The following is an 18,308-nucleotide window of genomic DNA, read 5'->3' on the forward strand; positions in this document are numbered from 1 at the left end:
AGGGATGATTGTGCCCAGGTAGTGATGGGCATAGCTTGTTCGTGAGAGAGTACAATGATGATTGTGCCCAGGTAGTGATGGGGATAGCTTGTTCGTGAGAGAGTGCAGGGATGATTGTGCCCAGGTAGTGATGGGCATAGCTTGTTCGTGAGAGAGTGCAGGGATGATTGCGCCCAGATACTGGTGGGCATAGCTTGTTCGTGAGAGAGGGCTGGGATGATTGTGCCCAGGTAGTGATGGTCATAGCTTGTTCGTGAGAGTTTCCAGGGATGATTGTGGTGACTTTCCTTGACTCATGCTGTCTGCAAAGTGGTTATGACAAGACCTTTACCTTCATTAATGTGGAAGATCATTTCTTAAACAATGTATCAGTGACCTCTCTTCAGTAAAAGCTGCTAATTTGTAATACATACCTGTAAACTGAAAACGCTCAATGAATTGTTATCTCAAAGCAGGAGTTTTGTTATACAATTTGATTGTAAATGTCAAGATAATGACTTAAGTCCTTTTGTTACTTACCCTTTTCAATAAATGCTGTGGTGTACCAACCGAGTATGTTTGGTGGTTGTGAATGCATGTAACTTGTTTGTGTAGGTTTCCTGCCCACATTCGGACCATGCTACATCAACTTCTATGGGTCAACAAGGGAGTACTCTGATCTGCCAGACGAGTATGAGGACCTGAATCTGGGCAAGGTAGGTATCATGCACACCACTGACTTGTCCTCTGGGTATCATGCACACCACTGACTTGTCCTCTGGGTATCATGCACACCACTGACTTGTCCTCTGGGTATCATGCACACCACTGACTTGTCCTCTGGGTATCATGCACACCACTGACTTGTCCTCTGGGTATCATGCACACCACTGACTTGTCCTCTGGGTATCATGCACACCACTGACTTGTCCTCCATGCACACCACTGACTTGTCCTCTGGGTATCATGCACACACTGACTTGTCCTCTGGGTAGCATGCACATCACTGACTTGTCCTCTGGGTAGCATGCACACTGACTTGTCCTCTGGGTCATGCGCACCACTGACTTGTCCTCTGGGTAGCATACACACCACTGACTTGTCCTCTGGGTAGCATACACACCACTGACTTGTCCTCTGGGTAGCATGCACACCACTGACTTGTCCTCTGGGTTGTCCATGCACACCACTGACTTGTCCTCTGGGTATCATGCACACACCACTGACTTGTCCTCTGGGTAGCATACACACCACTGACTTGTCCTCTGTGTATCATACACACCACTGACTTGTCCTCTGGGTAGCATGCACCACTGACTTGTCCTCTGGGTAGCATGCACACCACTGACTTGTCCTCTGGGTATCATGCACACCACTGACTTGTCCTCTGGGTATCATGCACACCACTGACTTGTCCTCTGGGTAGCATGCACACCACTGACTTGTCCTCTGGGTAGCATGCACACCACTGACTTGTCCTCTGGGTAGCATGCACACCACTGACTTGTCCTCTGGGTATCATGCACACCACTGACTTGTCCTCTGGGTAGCATCACACAACTGACTTGTCCTCTGGGTATCATGCACACCACTGACTTGTCCTCTGGGTAGCATGCACACCACTGACTTGTCCTCTGGGTAGCATACACACCACTGACTTGTCCTCTGTGTAGCATACACACCACTGACTTGTCCTCTGTGTATCATACACACCACTGACTTGTCCTCTGGGTAGCATGCACACCACTGACTTGTCCTCTGGGTAGCATGCACACCACTGACTTGTCCTCTGGGTAGCATGCACACCACTGACTTGTCCTCTGGGTATCATGCACACCACTGACTTGTCCTCTGGGTAGCATGCACACCACTGACTTGTCCTCTGGGTAGCATACACACCACTCACTTGTCCTCTGGGTATCATGCACACCACTGACTTGTCCTCTGGGTAGCATGCACACAACTGACTTGTCCTCTGGGTATCATGCACACCACTGACTTGTCCTCTGGGTATCATACACACCACTGACTTGTCTTCTGGGTAGCATACACACCACTGACTTGTCCTCTGTGTAGCATACACACCACTGACTTGTCCTCTGGGTATCATACACACCACTGACTTGTCCTCTGGGTAGCATACACACAACTGACTTGTCCTCTGGGTATCATACACACCACTGACTTGTCCTCTGGGTATCATGCACACCACTGACTTGTCCTCTGGGTATCATGCACACCACTGACTTGTCCTCTCGGTAGCATGCACATCACTGACTTGTCCTCTGGGCTTGTGATCGGTACATTTTACAAGGCGGAGCTCAAAATGATAAAGAAACAATGGGTAATAAAGAAATTATTACACTCACAGATGTGTCAGTGATTTTATTAAACTTGTGCAAGAATTCATGTATTTACGTTACTCTCACTGGGGAAATACAAGAATTCTGACAGTTGTTTCAGGAAATCAGTATGTACTGCTGTTCAGCACCTGTGCAACTTTCTAAATAACAATTCCTGAATTGCAGGGTGAGGGTGTGGCATACCGAGGACGAGCCCTGGTGGAGCTGGTAACACAGCTTGGAGAGCTGCCAGAACAATCTATAGCTGACATTAACAGTGATGACATACTCCGAGTGCAGGTAAACCATCTGTATTGTCATGTATAACAGTCTAGTGTCAGGGTAGACCTCACATCAACAGTCTAGTATCAGGGTAGACCTCACATCAACAGTCTAGTAACAGGGTAGACCTCACATCAACAGTATAGTATCAGGGTAGACCTCACATCAACAGTATAGTATCAAGGTAGACCACTCATCAACAGTGTAGTATCAGGGTAGACCTCACATCAACAGTCTAGTATCAGGGTAGACCTCACATCAACAGTCTAGTATCAGGGTAGACCTCACATCAACAGTCTAGTATCAGGGTAGACCTCACATCAACAGTGTAGTATCAGGGTAGACCTCACATCAAAAGTGCAGTATCAGGGTAGACCTCACATCAACAGTGTAGTATCAGGGTAGACCTCACATCAACAGTCTAGTATCAGGGTAGACCTCACATCAACAGTCTAGTATCAGGGTAGACCTCACATCAACAGTCTAGTATCAAGGTAGACCTCACATCAACAGTCTAGTATCAGGGTAGACCTCACACATCAACAGTCTAGTATCAGGGTAGACCTCACATCAACAGTGTAGTATCAGGGGTAGACCTCATCAACAGTGTAGTATAAGTCTAGTATCAGGGTAGACCTCATCAACAGTCTAGTATCAGTGTAGACCTCACATCAACAGTCTAGTATCAGGGTAGACCTCTCACATCAACAGTCTAGTATCAGGGTAGACCTCACATCAACAGTCTAGTATCAGGGTAGACCTCACATCAACAGTCTAGTATCAGGGTAGACCTCACATCAACAGTCTAGTATCAGGGTAGACCTCACATCAACAGTCTAGTATCAGGGTAGACCTCACATCAACAGTCTAGTATCAGGGTAGATCACATCAACAGTCTAGTATCAGGGGTAGACCTCACATCAACAGTCTAGTATCAGGGTAGACCTCACATCAACAGTCTAGTATCAGGGTAGACCTCACATCAACAGTCAGACCTCTCACAGTCTAGTATCAGGGTAGACCTACATCAACAGTCTAGTATCAGGGTAGACCTCACATCAACAGTCTAGTATCAGGGTAGACCTCACATCAACAGTCTAGTATCAGGGTAGACCTCACATCAACAGTCTAGTATCAGGGTAGACCTCACATCAACAGTCTAGTATCAGGGTAGACCTCACATCAACAGTCTAGTATCAGGGTAGACCTCACATCAACAGTCTAGTATCAGGGTAGACCTCATCATCAACAGTCTAGTATCAGGGGTAGACCTCACATCAACAGTCTAGTATCAGGGTAGACCTCCACATCAACAGTATCAGGGTAGACCTCACATCAACAGTCTAGTATCAGGGTAGACCTCACATCAACAGTCTAGTATCAGGGTAGACCTCACATCAACAGTGTAGTATCAGGGTAGACCTCACATCAACAGTCTAGTATCAGGGTAGACCTCACATCAACAGTCTAGTATCAGGGTAGACCTCACATCAGTCTATCATCAGGGTAGACCTCACATCAACAGTCTAGTATCAGGGTAGACCTCACATCAACAGTCTAGTATCAGGGTAGACCCTCACATCAACAGTCTAGTATCAGGGTAGACCTCCTACATCAACAGTCTAGTATCAAGGTAGACCCCACATCAACAGTCTAGTATCAGGGTAGACCTCACATCAACAGTCAAGGTAGTATCAGGGTAGACCCACATCAACAGTAGTATAGTATCAACAAGGTAGACCCACATCAACAGTCTAGTATCAGGGTAGACCTCACATCAACAGTCTAGTATCAGGGTAGACCTCACATCAACAGTGTAGTATCAGGGTAGACCTCACATCAACAGTGTAGTATCAAGGTAGACCTCACATCAACAGTGTAGTATCAGGGTAGACCTCACATCAACAGTGTAGTATCAGGGTAGACCTCACATCAACAGTGTAGTATCAGGGTAGACCACTCATCAACAGTGTAGTATCAAGGTAGACCCCACATCAACAGTGTAGTATCAGGGTAGACCTCACATCAACAGTGTAGTATCAAGGTAGACCTCACATCAACAGTCTAGTATCAGGGTAGACCCCACATCAACAGTGTAGTATCAGGGTAGACCTCACATCAACAGTGTAGTATCAAGGTAGACCTCACATCAACAGTGTATCCATGACATATCCCAGTGCGGACCACATTTAATGTGTATCCATGTAGCAGGTGTTGATTGACTCCATGCTCATGCACCAGTCCATCCTTACTCTTATACAGAAGTTCATGCGGCGCCGGAAATATCGTCTACATGCATCCTTCCTGAATGCCACCATGATCAGTGAGATTGATGCACCAGTTGAGTTTGAAGTCAGCATTGGTGAGTTGTTGCAGGAATTATTGTCAATCTGTCCGAAGGAAATCATATCAGAGAAGTAATTTTCCCTTCAGTTCCCTGTCTGCCTGACTGGTTAGAATTCTTCTGTTTCTATAGTAATTTCCAGTTTGTAGTGAATCATTTTGAGGATAACTGACAAGGTTTAAGAAATAACGGTTTTAGGGAAAGATAAACAGTGTCCAGGTTATTATTCTGTTTAACCCACAATTGTCCATGCAACAAGTTTTGCTCGGGTTATTAGAGTCCTTCCGTCTGTCATTTCCTTAGCAGACCTCCAAAACTGTACAATAATTCTTTACCAAAGTAGGTACTTAGATTTGTAAGTAGTGAACTGTGCCTTTTGACAGAATGGGATTTTTAAGAACATATTTTTCAAGTTTCCATTGCAACAGTTTGACTGAGGCTGGGTATTTTTCGCTTTTACTAAATTAGATATTTTTGTTTCTTTTTAGTTAATATGGTATACAAAAGATGTCCAGCAAACATTTGCATTAAAATTTATATGTAAATGGTGATCACCCACCATGCCAGATTATATGCTGTTTGATACATAAATACAATACTTGGCATAGTTTGGCAATTTTGATTGAAGAAATTGATCGTATGTGTCTCCAACTGCCGTCATACGCACTTCAAGCAATGTTGTCACCCATACTGATGTACCATTCCTTGTAGTGGTTGTGTACAGACCGCCAACAATTGAATAGTGTGAAAAGTGGAAATAAGCAGTAGTAGTATGATGGTGGTTCTGCATCACTTCCTCCTAGGGGGTTATTATTTATCCCCCGCCGCGCGTTTAGCACGCGGGGATATAGTATAAGGCTCCGTCCGTCAGTACGTACGTATGAATTGGAATATCTTAAGAACCGTTCGCTAGATTCTTTTCATATTTGGTACCTAGGTTCATCACAGTATAAGAAAGGTCCAAGTCAGGTTTAGTGACCTTTACCTTCATTTCAAGGTCACAAGGGGACTTTCACGTTTTACCTGCATGTTAAGCTATCTCAAGAACCGTTGACTGGATTTTCTTCGTATTCAATACAAAGCTTTATCTAGGGAAGGCGCAGGGCCCAGTCGATTTTGGTGACCTTCAGATAATTTTCAAGGTCACAGAGACACTTTGAAGATTTCAGCATGTTAACCTGCATGTTAAGCTATCTCAAGATTCGTTCACTGGATTGTCTTCATATTTGAAACCACACTTTATCTAGGGAAGGTGCAGGTCCCAGTCAATTTTGGTGACCTTCACTTAATTTTCAAGGTCACAGAGACACTTTGAAGATTTCAGCATGTTAACCTGAATTGTCAGCAAGATATTTCAAAAACGGTGCACTGGATTTTCTTCAGACTTTCAAGACTTCCCTTAAATGTTTTTCAATAAGCAATTTCTTTAGTATTATTTTTGCATATTTCATACACTATGACATTCATGTCAAGGTCAAAGTCAGTCTTGAAAATATGTGTCTGTTTTGAACAACTAAAGAGCCAGATATCAAGAGAGGTTGGTCATGATTTTGTTGACATTTAACTTAAACTTTCATTACTTTATAAGTTTAATTTGATAATTTGCGGTGGGGGATTATGTCACCTTAGTGACAATGCTTGTTTCTATGTAATGTTGCTCCCAGCATCCAGTAACAATAATGATCCCCGAGCGGAGACATTGTTCGATGTCCCGACTAGCTGTCAAGCCTATGCCCGTTAAATTCGCATACAGACTGACAGCAAGCCAGATGGCTGCCCCAGCTTGGCAACAGAGCTCCAACCAAGAGCACGGTTGCTAAGCCAAACAAGATGGCCGCCTGAGCTTATATGGTGTTCCGGCGTGGCTAAGCCAAACAAGATGGCGACCGAGCTTGGCAACAGTGTGCCGACGTTGCTTAGCTCTTTCGTCGTCGCGATTAACTCGTTGTCATCGTAAATATCCAACACGTTAATGTGTTGTTTTAAAGGAGCTGTAACTACGGATACGGTATATTGAGGGATAATTGAAACTCCCATGCTACTAAAGCATACAGATGATATGTCGACGACGACGACGGCGTGAATCGATAGGGATAATAAAAGGGTATGAATATTATCGGGAAAAGCGGGAACGTCATTTTCGTCGACTAATTCTTTATACGCGATTAATTTTCCGTCGTAAATAGGTTCGGTTTTATTATAAGCTACGTAGGACGTAAAGGTTCGGTTTTATTATACGCCACGTAGGATGTAAATCGTTTGCCGGTGGAATCTTCGCGTAGTTTAATACGCACGATTGGATTTGAAGTCGTACATGGGGAAATTCAGCCGAAGACAAAGCTATATGTCGTTGAATAATATTACATATGTTACTAGAAGAAGACACTAACGTGTATTTGGGAATACGCTTGGGTAATTTATCGGGCACGATAATTAAACATTTTTTTATGGCATCGTTAACGGCAGAGTGAAATGCTTCTAAAAATTCGAGTAACTGAAATAAAATCGACTTCGACTCATTGGGCGGTAAAACAGGTTTGCCCTCCGCATCGAGCATATGTTGTAACCAATTATTGATGTAACCGATCGTCCGTAATCGGTTTTTCTTTTCATTTACGAATTTGCACGTATATGTTACGATCTGATCGTTTTTTAAATTGATATTGAGGATACTGTTGCTGAAGCTGCGCTACAGCCGTGTCCGTGTTCAGATCGATAAATCCCCATTGTTTTTCGTCGTGGAAACTTCTTCGGATTTCTGGTTTAAGAAATAAATATTACAGTATTTAATGCTCGGCTTAGAGGTTAATGGTCGAAATCGCATCCATTCGAATTTAAACACGCTATTCAGACTTATAAAAAGAAGTAGTGTGAACTATGTTTGCGATATATGCGGAAAAGGTGGGCCTTAGTATTGTCAGTCCAGCGCTCTACCATCACACTGCCGGGACCGGCTGTCGGGCCTAGGCTGGACAGCTAGTCGGGACATCGAATGATGTCTCCGCTTGGGGATAATTATTGTTACTGGACGCTGGGAGCAACATTACATAGAAAATAACCCCCTAGGAGGAAGTGATGCAGAACCACCATCATGCTATTACTTAAGCATAAAGTTTAAATCTGGAGTTTACATGTAATGATGCATTTGCGTTATTCCAGCAATTAGAGCAAGTTTTTATTTGCGTGTTTTGTCTTCAATACCAAATATATATATAAACATGCTTAGCATAGAATTATACCATGACTTTAACATAAGAGGAATGTAAAGTTCCACCTCTCCTTTGAAGTTTGTTTTCTTATTCTTATGAAAAATAAATGTTATTCAAAGTGTATTTAAATCTTCATGTTCCTTCTGATATGCAGGAAATTATGGTAACAAACTAGATGAGAATGTGGCTCCTTGTGCATCCACCACTCAGCCCACCAACGCCGTGTTTGATGGCTGCTACTACTACTTCCTGCCGTGGGGGAACACCAAGCCATGTGTGGTGGTGGACAGCCACTGGGAGGACATCAGCTTCAGGCTGGAGGCACTCAACTGTCTCCTCCGAATCATCACCGATCTGGTCAGTCCATGTGTAGTTAATGGGTATCTAGCAAGGGTTCATCATCAGCAGTGGCCATTGGTATTAGCTCTGACATAATGGAAAACCTTCTGGATCAGTTCTCACTTTTGGACTTTTATTTAGGCTCAAAGTAGAGTGTTTCTTAATGCCTGTCATGATCAAATATGTACAGATTTTCCTACCATATGTTAAAGATGCACTGTTTTCAGGAAGCCAACATTGAACGAGTTCGAATAGGCATCAAAGCAAAGTTGCCAACACCTGAATTAGCCCAGCTCCTCATATCACTGCTGGACCAGCTCACGCAAGACTGTAGGTGAGTGTGTGTGTATTATATGATCACACAGTCCCAAAGTCAGTCCTATATATGGAGTAGACAGGGTCATATGTGAACAGGCTAGAGACATGATTTCATACTGGAGTAGATAGATCATCTATGAGGAGTAGATGGGTCATGTACGGGGAGTAGATGGGTCATGTACGGGGAGTAGATGGGTCATGTACGGGGAGTAGATGGGTCATGTACGGGGAGTAGATGGGTCATGTACGGGGAGCGGATGGGTCATGTACGGGGAGCGGATGGGTCATGTACGGGGAGTAGATGGGTCATGTACCGGGAGTAGATGGGTCATGTACGGGGAGTAGATGGGTCATGTACGGGGAGCGGATGGGTCATGTACGGGGAATAGATAGATCATCTATGAGGAGTAGATGGGTCTTGTACAAGGAGTAGATGGGTCATGTACGGGGAGTGGATGGGTCATGTACGGGAGTGGATGGGTCTTGTACAAGGAGTAGATGGGTCATGTACGGGGAGTGGATGGGTCATGTACGGTGAGTAGATGGGTCATGTACGGGGAGTGGATGGGTCATGTACGGGGAGCGGATGGGTCATGTACGGGGAGTGGATGGGTCATGTACGGTGAGTAGATAGATCATCTATGAGGAGTTGATGGGTCTTGTACAAGGAGTAGATGGGTCATGTACGGGGAGAGGATGGGTCATGTACGGGGAGTAGATAGATCATCTATGAGGAGTAGATGGGTCTTGTACAAGGAGTAGATGGGTCATGTACGGGGAATGGATGGGTCATGTACGGGGAGTAGATGGGTCATGTACGGGGAGTAGATAGATCATCTATGAGGAGTTGATGGGTCTAGTACAAGGAGTAGATGGGTCATGTACGGGGAGTGGATGGGTCATGTACGGTGAGTAGATAGATCATCTATGAGGAGTTGATGGGTCTTGTACAAGGAGTAGATGGGTCATGTACGGGGAGTGGATGGGTCATGTACGGGGAGTAGATAGATCATCTATGAGGAGTTGATGGGTCTTGTACAAGGAGTAGATGGGTCATGTACGGGGAGTGGATGGGTCATGTCTGAGGGGAGTAGATAGATCATCTATGAGGAGTTGATGGGTCTTGTACAAGGAGTAGATGGGTCATGTACGGGGAGTGGATGGGTCATGTACAGCGAGTAGATAGATCATCTATGAGGAGTAGATGGGTCTTGTACAAGGAGTAGATGGGTCATGTACGGTGAGTAGATGGGTCATGTACGGGGAGTGGATGGGTCATGTACGGGGAGTAGATAGATCATCTATGAGGAGTTGATGGGTCTTGTACAAGGAGTAGATGGGTCATGTACGGGGAGTAGATAGATCATCTATGAGGAGTTGATGGGTCATGTATGCGGGGAGTAGATAGATCATCTATGAGGGAGTAGATGGGTGCATGTCATCTATGGGAGTGGATGGGTCATATGCGAAGTGGATGTGTCATGTACAGGGAGTGGATGGGTCTTGTACAAGGAGTAGATGGGTCATGCATGGGAGTGGATGGGTCATGTACGGTGAGTAGATGGGTCATATGCCGGAGTGGATGGGTCATGTCTGGGGGGAATGGATGGGTCATGTAGGGGGAGTGGATGGGTCATGTAGATGATAGATCATCATGAGGAGTTGATGGGTCTTGAGTAGATAGAGAGGATGGGTCATCTATGATAGATCATCTATTGATGGGTCTTGTACAAGGAGTAGATGGGTCATATGCGGGAGTGGATGGGTCATGTAGATCATCTATGAGGAGTTGATGGGTCTTGTAAGGATAGATCATCTATGAGGAGTTGATGGGGTCTTAGATATCTATGAGAAGTACAAGGAGTAGATGGGTCATGTACGGGAGTGGATGGGTCATGTCTTGAGGGGAGTAGATAGATCATCTATGAGGAGTTGATGGGTCTTGTACAAGGAGTAGATGGGTCATGTAATGGGAGTGGATGGGTCATGCAGGGGAGTAGATAGATCATCTATGAGGAGTTGATGGGTCTTGTACAAGGAGTAGATGGGTCATGTACGGGGAGTGGATGGGTCATGTACAGCGAGTAGATAGATCATCTATGAGGAGTAGATGGGTCTTGTACAAGGAGTAGATGGGTCATGTACGGTGAGTAGATGGGTCATGTACGGGGAGTGGATGGGTCATGTACGGGGAGTAGATAGATCATCTATGAGGAGTTGATGGGTCTTGTACAAGGAGTAGATGGGTCATGTACGGGGAGTAGATAGATCATCTATGAGGAGTTGATGGGTCTTGTACAAGGAGTAGATGGGTCATGTACGGGGAGTGGATGGGTCATGTCTGCAGGGGAGTGGATGGGTCATGTCTGGGGGAGTAGATGGCTCATGCAGAGAGGAGTGGATGGGTCATGTACGGGGAGTGGATGGGTCATGTACAGGGAGTAGATGGGTCTTGTTCGGGGAGTAGATGGGTCATGTATAGGGAGTAGATATGTCTTGTATGGGGAATAGATGGGTCATGTACAGGGAGTAGATGGGTCATATACAGGGAGTAGATGGCTCATGTACGGGGAGTAGATGGGTCTTGTTCGGGGAGTAGATGGGTCATGTATGGGGAGTAGATGGGTCATGTACGGGGAGTAGATGGGTCTTGTATGGGGAGTAGATGGGTCATGTACAGGGAGTAGATGGGTCATGTACAGGGAGTAGATGGGTCATGTACGGGGAGTAGATGGGTCATGTACGGGGAGTAGATGGGTCATGTATGGGGAGTAGATGGGTCTTGGAGTAGATGGGTCATGCAGGGGAGTAGATGGGTCTTGTGCGGGGAGTAGATGGGTCATGCGGGGGAGTAGATGGGTCATGTCTGAGGGGAGTAGATGGGTCTTATGCAGCAGGGGAGTAGATGGGTCATGTACGGGGAGTAGATGGGTCATGTACAGGGAGTAGATGGGTCATGTACAGGGAGTAGATGGGTCATGTATCGGGGAGTAGATGGGTCATGTACGGGGAGTAGATGGGTCTTGTTGGGGAGTAGATGGGTCTTGTATGGGGAGTAGATGGGTCATGTATGGGGAGTAGATGGGTCATGTATGGGGAGTAGATGGGTCATGTACAGGGAGTAGATTGGTCATGTACAGGGAGTAGATGGGTCATGTACAGGGAGTAGATGGGTCATGTACAGGGAGTAGATGGGTCATGTACGGGGAGAAAATATATTGAAGCCATGATTCCATCTTGTGATGTGTCACAGCTTTGTGTGTAGAAGATGACCATGTTGTTTTTTGTCTGCCATCACAGGAAGCCACTTCCAGAGTCAGTGTCAGGCCAGCATATAGCAACTGAGCTGGACAGACTGCTCAGTGCATACCGCCAGAATGAACTGCTTCACATCATAGATGTTGCCACAAAGCTCAGGGAGAATGCAACTGATGTAAATGAAGCACTCTCTGAGATAGAAGGATATCTGTCATTGCTGAAAAACTTGGCTACAGAGGTAAGAAAGCATTTTGTTGACTTCATTGAATTCTTCTTCATGTGATTTAGTTATGGACATTTCAATTGTGATGTCAGTGGAAAATCAAATTCCTCAAAAACAAAACAAAATTTAAATAGAAATATACATGGATATTGGTTTTTCAACATGGAAAACTCTGATGTTATATGCAATGATTTTACAGCCCCAAAACAGCATGCCGGATGTGGTGATCTGGATGATCAGTGGAGAGAAGAGACTGGCCTACTATCACATCCCAGCCAATGACCTGCTCTTTGCTGCAGATCCTTCATCTAGAGGACGATACTGTGGACGTCTACAGACCATTCAGTTGAAGGTTGGACAGTGCTGTAAATCTTGTAGCCTTAATACAATATTGCAGAGATCAACCACTGTTGCCATGCAACAAGCTTGGTTACTTGACACTCGCTAGTATTTGTAACAGGATAGTTTTGTAGGGATCACAAGTTGTTTGAGACTAATAAGAAAGACAATTTCTTGGCACTCACTAGTATTTGTAACAGGATAGTTTTGTAGAGATCACCAGTTGTTTAAGACTAATAAGAAAGACAATTTCTTGGCACTCACTAGTATTTGTAACAGGATAGTTTTGTAGAGATCACCAGTTGTTTGAGACTAATAAGAAAGACAATTTCTTGGCACTCACTAGTATTTGTAACAGGATAGTTTTGTAGAGATCACCATTTGTTTGAGACTAATAAGAAAGACAATTTCTTGGCACTCACTAGTATTTGTAACAGGATAGTTTTGTAGAGATCACCATTTGTTTGAGACTAATAAGAAAGACAATTTCTTGGCACTCACTAGTATTTGTAACAGGATAGTTTTGTAGAGATCACCATTTGTTTGAAACTAATAAGAAAGACAATTTCTTGGCACTCACTAGTATTTGTAACAGGATAGTTTTGTAGAGATCACCATTTGTTTGAGACTAATAAGAAAGACAATTTCTTGGCACTCACTAGTATTTGTAACAGGATAGTTTTGTAGAGATCACCATTTGTTTAAGACTAATAAGAAAGACAATTTCTTGGCACTCACTAGTATTTGTAACAGGATCGATAGTTTTGTAGATATCACCAGTTGTTTGAGACTAATAAGAGAGACTATTTCTTGGCACTTACTAGTATTTGTAACAGGATAGTTTTGTAGAGATCACCATTTGTTTGAGACTAATAAGAAAGACAATTCCTTGGCACTCACTAGTATTTGTAACAGGATAGTTTTGTAGAGATCACCAGTTGTTTGAGACTAATAAGAGAGACTATTTCTTGGCACTTACTAGTATTTGTAACAGGATAGTTTTGTAGAGATCACCATTTGTTTGAGACTAATAAGAAAGACAATTTCTTGGCACTCACTAGTATTTGTAACAGGATAGTTTTGTAGAGATCACCAGTTGTTTAAGACTAATAAGAGAGACTATTCAATGGCAATTTCTAGTATGTACAACAGAAGGAGAATGTTGCCGAGTATAGAGCTAAACCTTTCTGTAATGCAGTTCCCTGGCAGCAAGGCTGAGAAGGAGAAGAGGTTTGACGTGCCAGCTATGATACGTGTCAAGTTGTGGCTGGGTCTACAGAACCAAGAGGTGGAGTGGCACAAAATGCAGAAAGAAGGAGAGCTTGCCGTCTTTGCTGAGACAGTAAGTAGCTCTAGTAGCCCTAGTAGCACCAGTAGCCTTGGTTGCACCAGTAACACAACTTGCCAAGGTAGTGCCAGTAACACCAGCACCTTCCTTAACACCAGTAGCCCAGGTAGCACCAGTAACACCAGTAGCCAAGGTAGCACCAGTAACACCAGTAGCCCAGGTAGCACCAGTAACACCAGTAGGCCAGGTAGCACCAGTAGGCTAGGTAGCACCAGTAACACCAGTAGTCCAGGTAGCACCAATAACACCAGTAGTCCAGGTAGCACCAGTAACACCAGTAGGCCAGGTAGCACCAGTAACACCAGTAGCCCAGGTAGCACCAGTAACACCAGTAGTCCAGGTAGCACCATTAACACCAGTAGTCCAGGTAGCACCAGTAACACCAGTAGCCCAGGTAACACCAGTAGGCCAGGTAGCACCAGTAACGCCAGTAGGCCAGGTAGCACCAGTAGCCCAGGTAGCACCAGTAACACCAGTAGTCCAGGTAGCACCAGTAACACCAGTGGTCCAGGTAGCACCAGTAGTCCAGGTAACACCAGTAGCCCAGGTAGCACCAGTAACACCAGTAGTCCAGGTAGCACCAGTAGCCCAGGTAACACCAGTAACACCAGTAGCCCAGGTAGCACCAGTTATCCAGGTAGCACCAGTATCCTAGGTAACACCAGTAGTCCAGGTAGCACCAGTAACACCAGTAGTCCAGGTAACACCAGTAGCCCAGGTAGCACCAATCGTCCAGGTAGCACCAGTAACACCAGTAGTCCAGGTAACACCAGTAGCCCAGGTAGCACCAATCATCCAGGTAGCACCAGTAACACCAGTAGTCCACAGGTAACACCAGTAGTCCAGGTAGCACCAGTAGCCCAGGTAACACCAGTAGTCAAGGTAGCAGCAGTAGCCCAGGTAACACCAGTAGTCAAGGTAACACCAGTAGCCCAGGTAACACCAGTAGTCCAGGTAGCACCACCAGCCCAGGTAACACCAGTAGTCCAGGTAGCACCAGTAACACCAGTAGTCCAGGTAGCACCAGTAGCCCAGGTAGCACCAGTAGCCCAGGTAGCACCGGTAGCCCAGGTAGAAGCAGTAACACTAGTAGTCCACAGGTAACAACAGTAGCCCAGGTAGCACCAGTACCACCAGTAGTCCAGGTAACACCAGTAGCACCAGTAACACCAGTAGTCCAGGTAACACCAGTAGTCCAGGTAGCACCAGTAGCCCAGGTAGCACCAGTAGCCCAGGTAGAAGCAGTAACACCAGTAGTCCACAGGTAACAACAGTAGCCCAGGTAGCACCAGTAGCCCAGGTAACACCAGTAGCCCAGGTAGCACCAGTAGCCCAGGTAACACCAGTAGTCCAGGTAACACCAGTAGTCCAGGTAGCACCAGTAGTCCAGGTAGCACCAGTAGCACCAGTAGTCCAGGTAGCACCAGTAGCACCAGTAGCCCAGGTAGCACCAGTCGTCCAGGTAGAAGCAGTAACACCAGTAGTCCACAGGTAACAACAGTAGCCCAGGTAACACCAGTAGTCCAGGTAACACCAGTAGTCCAGGTAGCACCAGTAGCCCAGGTAGCACCAGTAGCCCAGGTAGCACCAGTCGTCCAGGTAGAAGCAGTAACACCAGTAGTCCACAGGTAACAACAGTAGCCCAGGTAGCACCAGTAGCCCAGGTAACACCAGTAACACCAGTAACACCAGTAGCCCAGGTAACACCAGTAGCACCAGTAACACCAGTAGTCCAGGTAGCACCAGTAACACCAGTAGCCCAGGTAGCACCAGTAACACCAGTAGCCCAGGTAACACCAGTAGCCCAGGTAGCACCAGTAACACCAGTAGCCCAGGTAACACCAGTAGCCCAGGTAGCACCAGTAACACCATAATCATCAGTAGCCAAAATCGCACCATTAGCACCAGTAACCAAGATAACATCAGTAGCACTCATAGCACATTTGTGTGAAGAATGACATCTTGAACACCTAGTTAATCTGTTCTTCTAGGCGTCTGACTTTGTGTGCTGGAGTGCCTGACTCTGAGGGTGTGGGTTCGAATCCCGGATGGGACTCAACCCAAGAAAAGTACTAGAATCTGTACTTTACTGAGAAAGTGTAATCCCAAATATAACATATGTTAATCTGTTCTTGATGAGTCAACCATTTAGTTTGATGTCATTTCCTGACAAGCGTGAAGGAAAGCTCCACTCAGGTGAGCTGCTTCTTCAGGACAATGAACCTGTTCTCAGTCACAAGCAGCTGAAGATCGTACTTTTGAAGTACCTCCTCTCTCTCTCTCTCTCTCTCTCTCTCTCTCTCTCTCTCTCTCTCTCTCTCACTCTCACTCTCTCTCTCTCTCTCTCTCTCTCTCTCTCTCTCTCTCTCTCTCTCTCTCTCACACTCTCACACTCTCACACACACCATGACCATCAATGACATTGGTGTTTTTTTGTTTTCAGTATCAGAATGAAGTAAGCATCTTGGGAACTTGGACCAACAAAGGCCCCACAATGACCCGCCCCAAGTGGTCCGACAGCCAAGGGAAGGTCAGTATTCTGCCCATATGATTGAATCAAGTATTGTTGTATCATCAAAAACAAGTGGCACAATCAGAATATATAAAAATATATTAAAGCAATTAAACTAACAATGGTGTATCAACTTGTCCTTCTCATGCATATTGTTCTGTATCAATAAATATTATACAGTTATTTACATGTGTGCAGATATCTCTACCACAAGATGGTTTTGATCCCCCACCAGGATGGCGATGGGATAGCGACTGGTATGTCAGCCCCGAACTCAGGTCAGTAAGATGCTTTTAAATCTTCTGTACTGCTTATTTGTGTCAATTCTGATTCAATGGGACTACATGTTATGGTTGATTCTGTGAAAGTAATCGAGGTATCATAAGGTATAAAGCTTCCACATACTCTGATTTGCTGGGTACCTGTGATTGAATATACCAGTTGGCTGATTTCATTGCAGTATGCTGTTTGACAAAGATGCTGGTCATCATCAGTTTCTGGAGGATATATATGAGTGCCAAGCCCGAAATCTCCCAGGTGGGCGCTGGGGTCCAGCATCCAGACCGTGGGCAGATGTGGTAGGTATTTTCTTGGAATACTGTTTTAGATAATGGGATGACAAGTATGGAATCACATCCTTGGGGAGGAGAGATAGTAGAAGCTGACATATTCTTGGACAGAAGAGATTAATTGCTTTGATTACAGAAGAGGCTAACAGTGTCCCAGGAACCATAGGACTGAGTCCTGATCCATGAAGCGTTTGTAGCGTTACGAGCAATGGACCACTAGACAGTGTTATTTAAACAAACCAGGCTAAGAATATTCCTAAGACGGTATGTTTGACAGTATTATTATTAGGAGACTACAAATTAACTGTGTCCCTGGAAGAGAAGAGCTTGGAATCCTTCTGGGGAAGAAGTGTTTATAACACTCTCAAAGGATGCCAAGGATTGCCTGTATAAGAACGACAGGCTGACTGCATCCCTGTATGGAGGGAATAGGCTGACTGTATCTTAGGTAGAGAGGGAGTAGGTTGACTGTATCCCAGATAGAGAGGGGGGTGGTTGACTGTGTCCTAGATAGGGAGGGGGGTTGGTTGACTATCCTAGATAGGGAGGGGGGGTTGGTTGACTGTATATCCCAGATAGGGAGGGGGTTGGTTGACTATCCTAGATAGATAGGGAGGGTTGGTTGACTGTATCCTAGATAGGGAGGGGGTTGGTTGACTATCCTAGATAGGGAGGGGGGTTGGTTGACTGTATCCTAGATAGGGAGGGGGGTTGGTTGACTATCCTAGATAGGGAGGGGGGTTGGTTGACTGTATCCAAGATAGGAGGGAATTGGATGATTGTTCCATGCATATGGAGCATTTGGCTTTCACTATATACACAATTGGAGTCAGCTCCTACTTAGTTGTTGCAGGGTTAAGAATGTTCACAGTTACAATGCTCTGGGGCCTAATGCTGCTACATTACAGCATTGAACTGATCACCTACTTATCAAATTCACTGTATCAGTTGTCCCAATGTATGAGATATGTCTACTGCAACAAAACTGGAGAAGTAATTCTTAAAAACTGGTCATGGTCATGTACTAGTACTTTTGAATTTGCCTAACTGATGCTGTTAGCTACGTATTTAATTTTACAGATGCCATTCCTAAATGTTCTTGTTCATGAAGTTGTTTTTTGTTTGTATTTTATGATATAATATGCTTTGCCCTTAGGACAAAGGGGGCGGTGGGGTAGCATAATGGTTATTGCGTTCATAAGCCAGGCCGAAGACTCAGGTTCGAATCCCCACATGGGTACAATGT

General features: G+C 45.0%; 1 protein-coding gene across 1 annotated transcript in view; it reads left to right on the forward strand.

The window, feature by feature from the left end:
• The window catches only part of LOC124278532 (myoferlin-like), a 151,502-nt gene that overhangs the window by 71,899 nt on the left and 61,295 nt on the right, over window positions 1–18,308 (forward strand). The window contains exons 17-27 of the mRNA XM_046714261.1: window positions 595–695; window positions 2,508–2,621; window positions 4,866–4,965; window positions 8,311–8,513; window positions 8,723–8,829; window positions 12,114–12,309; window positions 12,494–12,646; window positions 13,832–13,975; window positions 16,425–16,511; window positions 16,692–16,771; window positions 16,954–17,071. Coding sequence (XP_046570217.1) covers window positions 595–695; window positions 2,508–2,621; window positions 4,866–4,965; window positions 8,311–8,513; window positions 8,723–8,829; window positions 12,114–12,309; window positions 12,494–12,646; window positions 13,832–13,975; window positions 16,425–16,511; window positions 16,692–16,771; window positions 16,954–17,071 — 1,403 coding nt within the window. The remainder of the gene's footprint in view (window positions 1–594; window positions 696–2,507; window positions 2,622–4,865; window positions 4,966–8,310; window positions 8,514–8,722; window positions 8,830–12,113; window positions 12,310–12,493; window positions 12,647–13,831; window positions 13,976–16,424; window positions 16,512–16,691; window positions 16,772–16,953; window positions 17,072–18,308) is intronic.

The sequence above is a fragment of the Haliotis rubra genome, unplaced genomic scaffold (genome assembly GCF_003918875.1).
Source record: "Haliotis rubra isolate DU_JTF1 unplaced genomic scaffold, ASM391887v1 Scf239, whole genome shotgun sequence".
In the NCBI taxonomy this organism is placed as follows: domain Eukaryota; kingdom Metazoa; phylum Mollusca; class Gastropoda; order Lepetellida; family Haliotidae; genus Haliotis; species Haliotis rubra.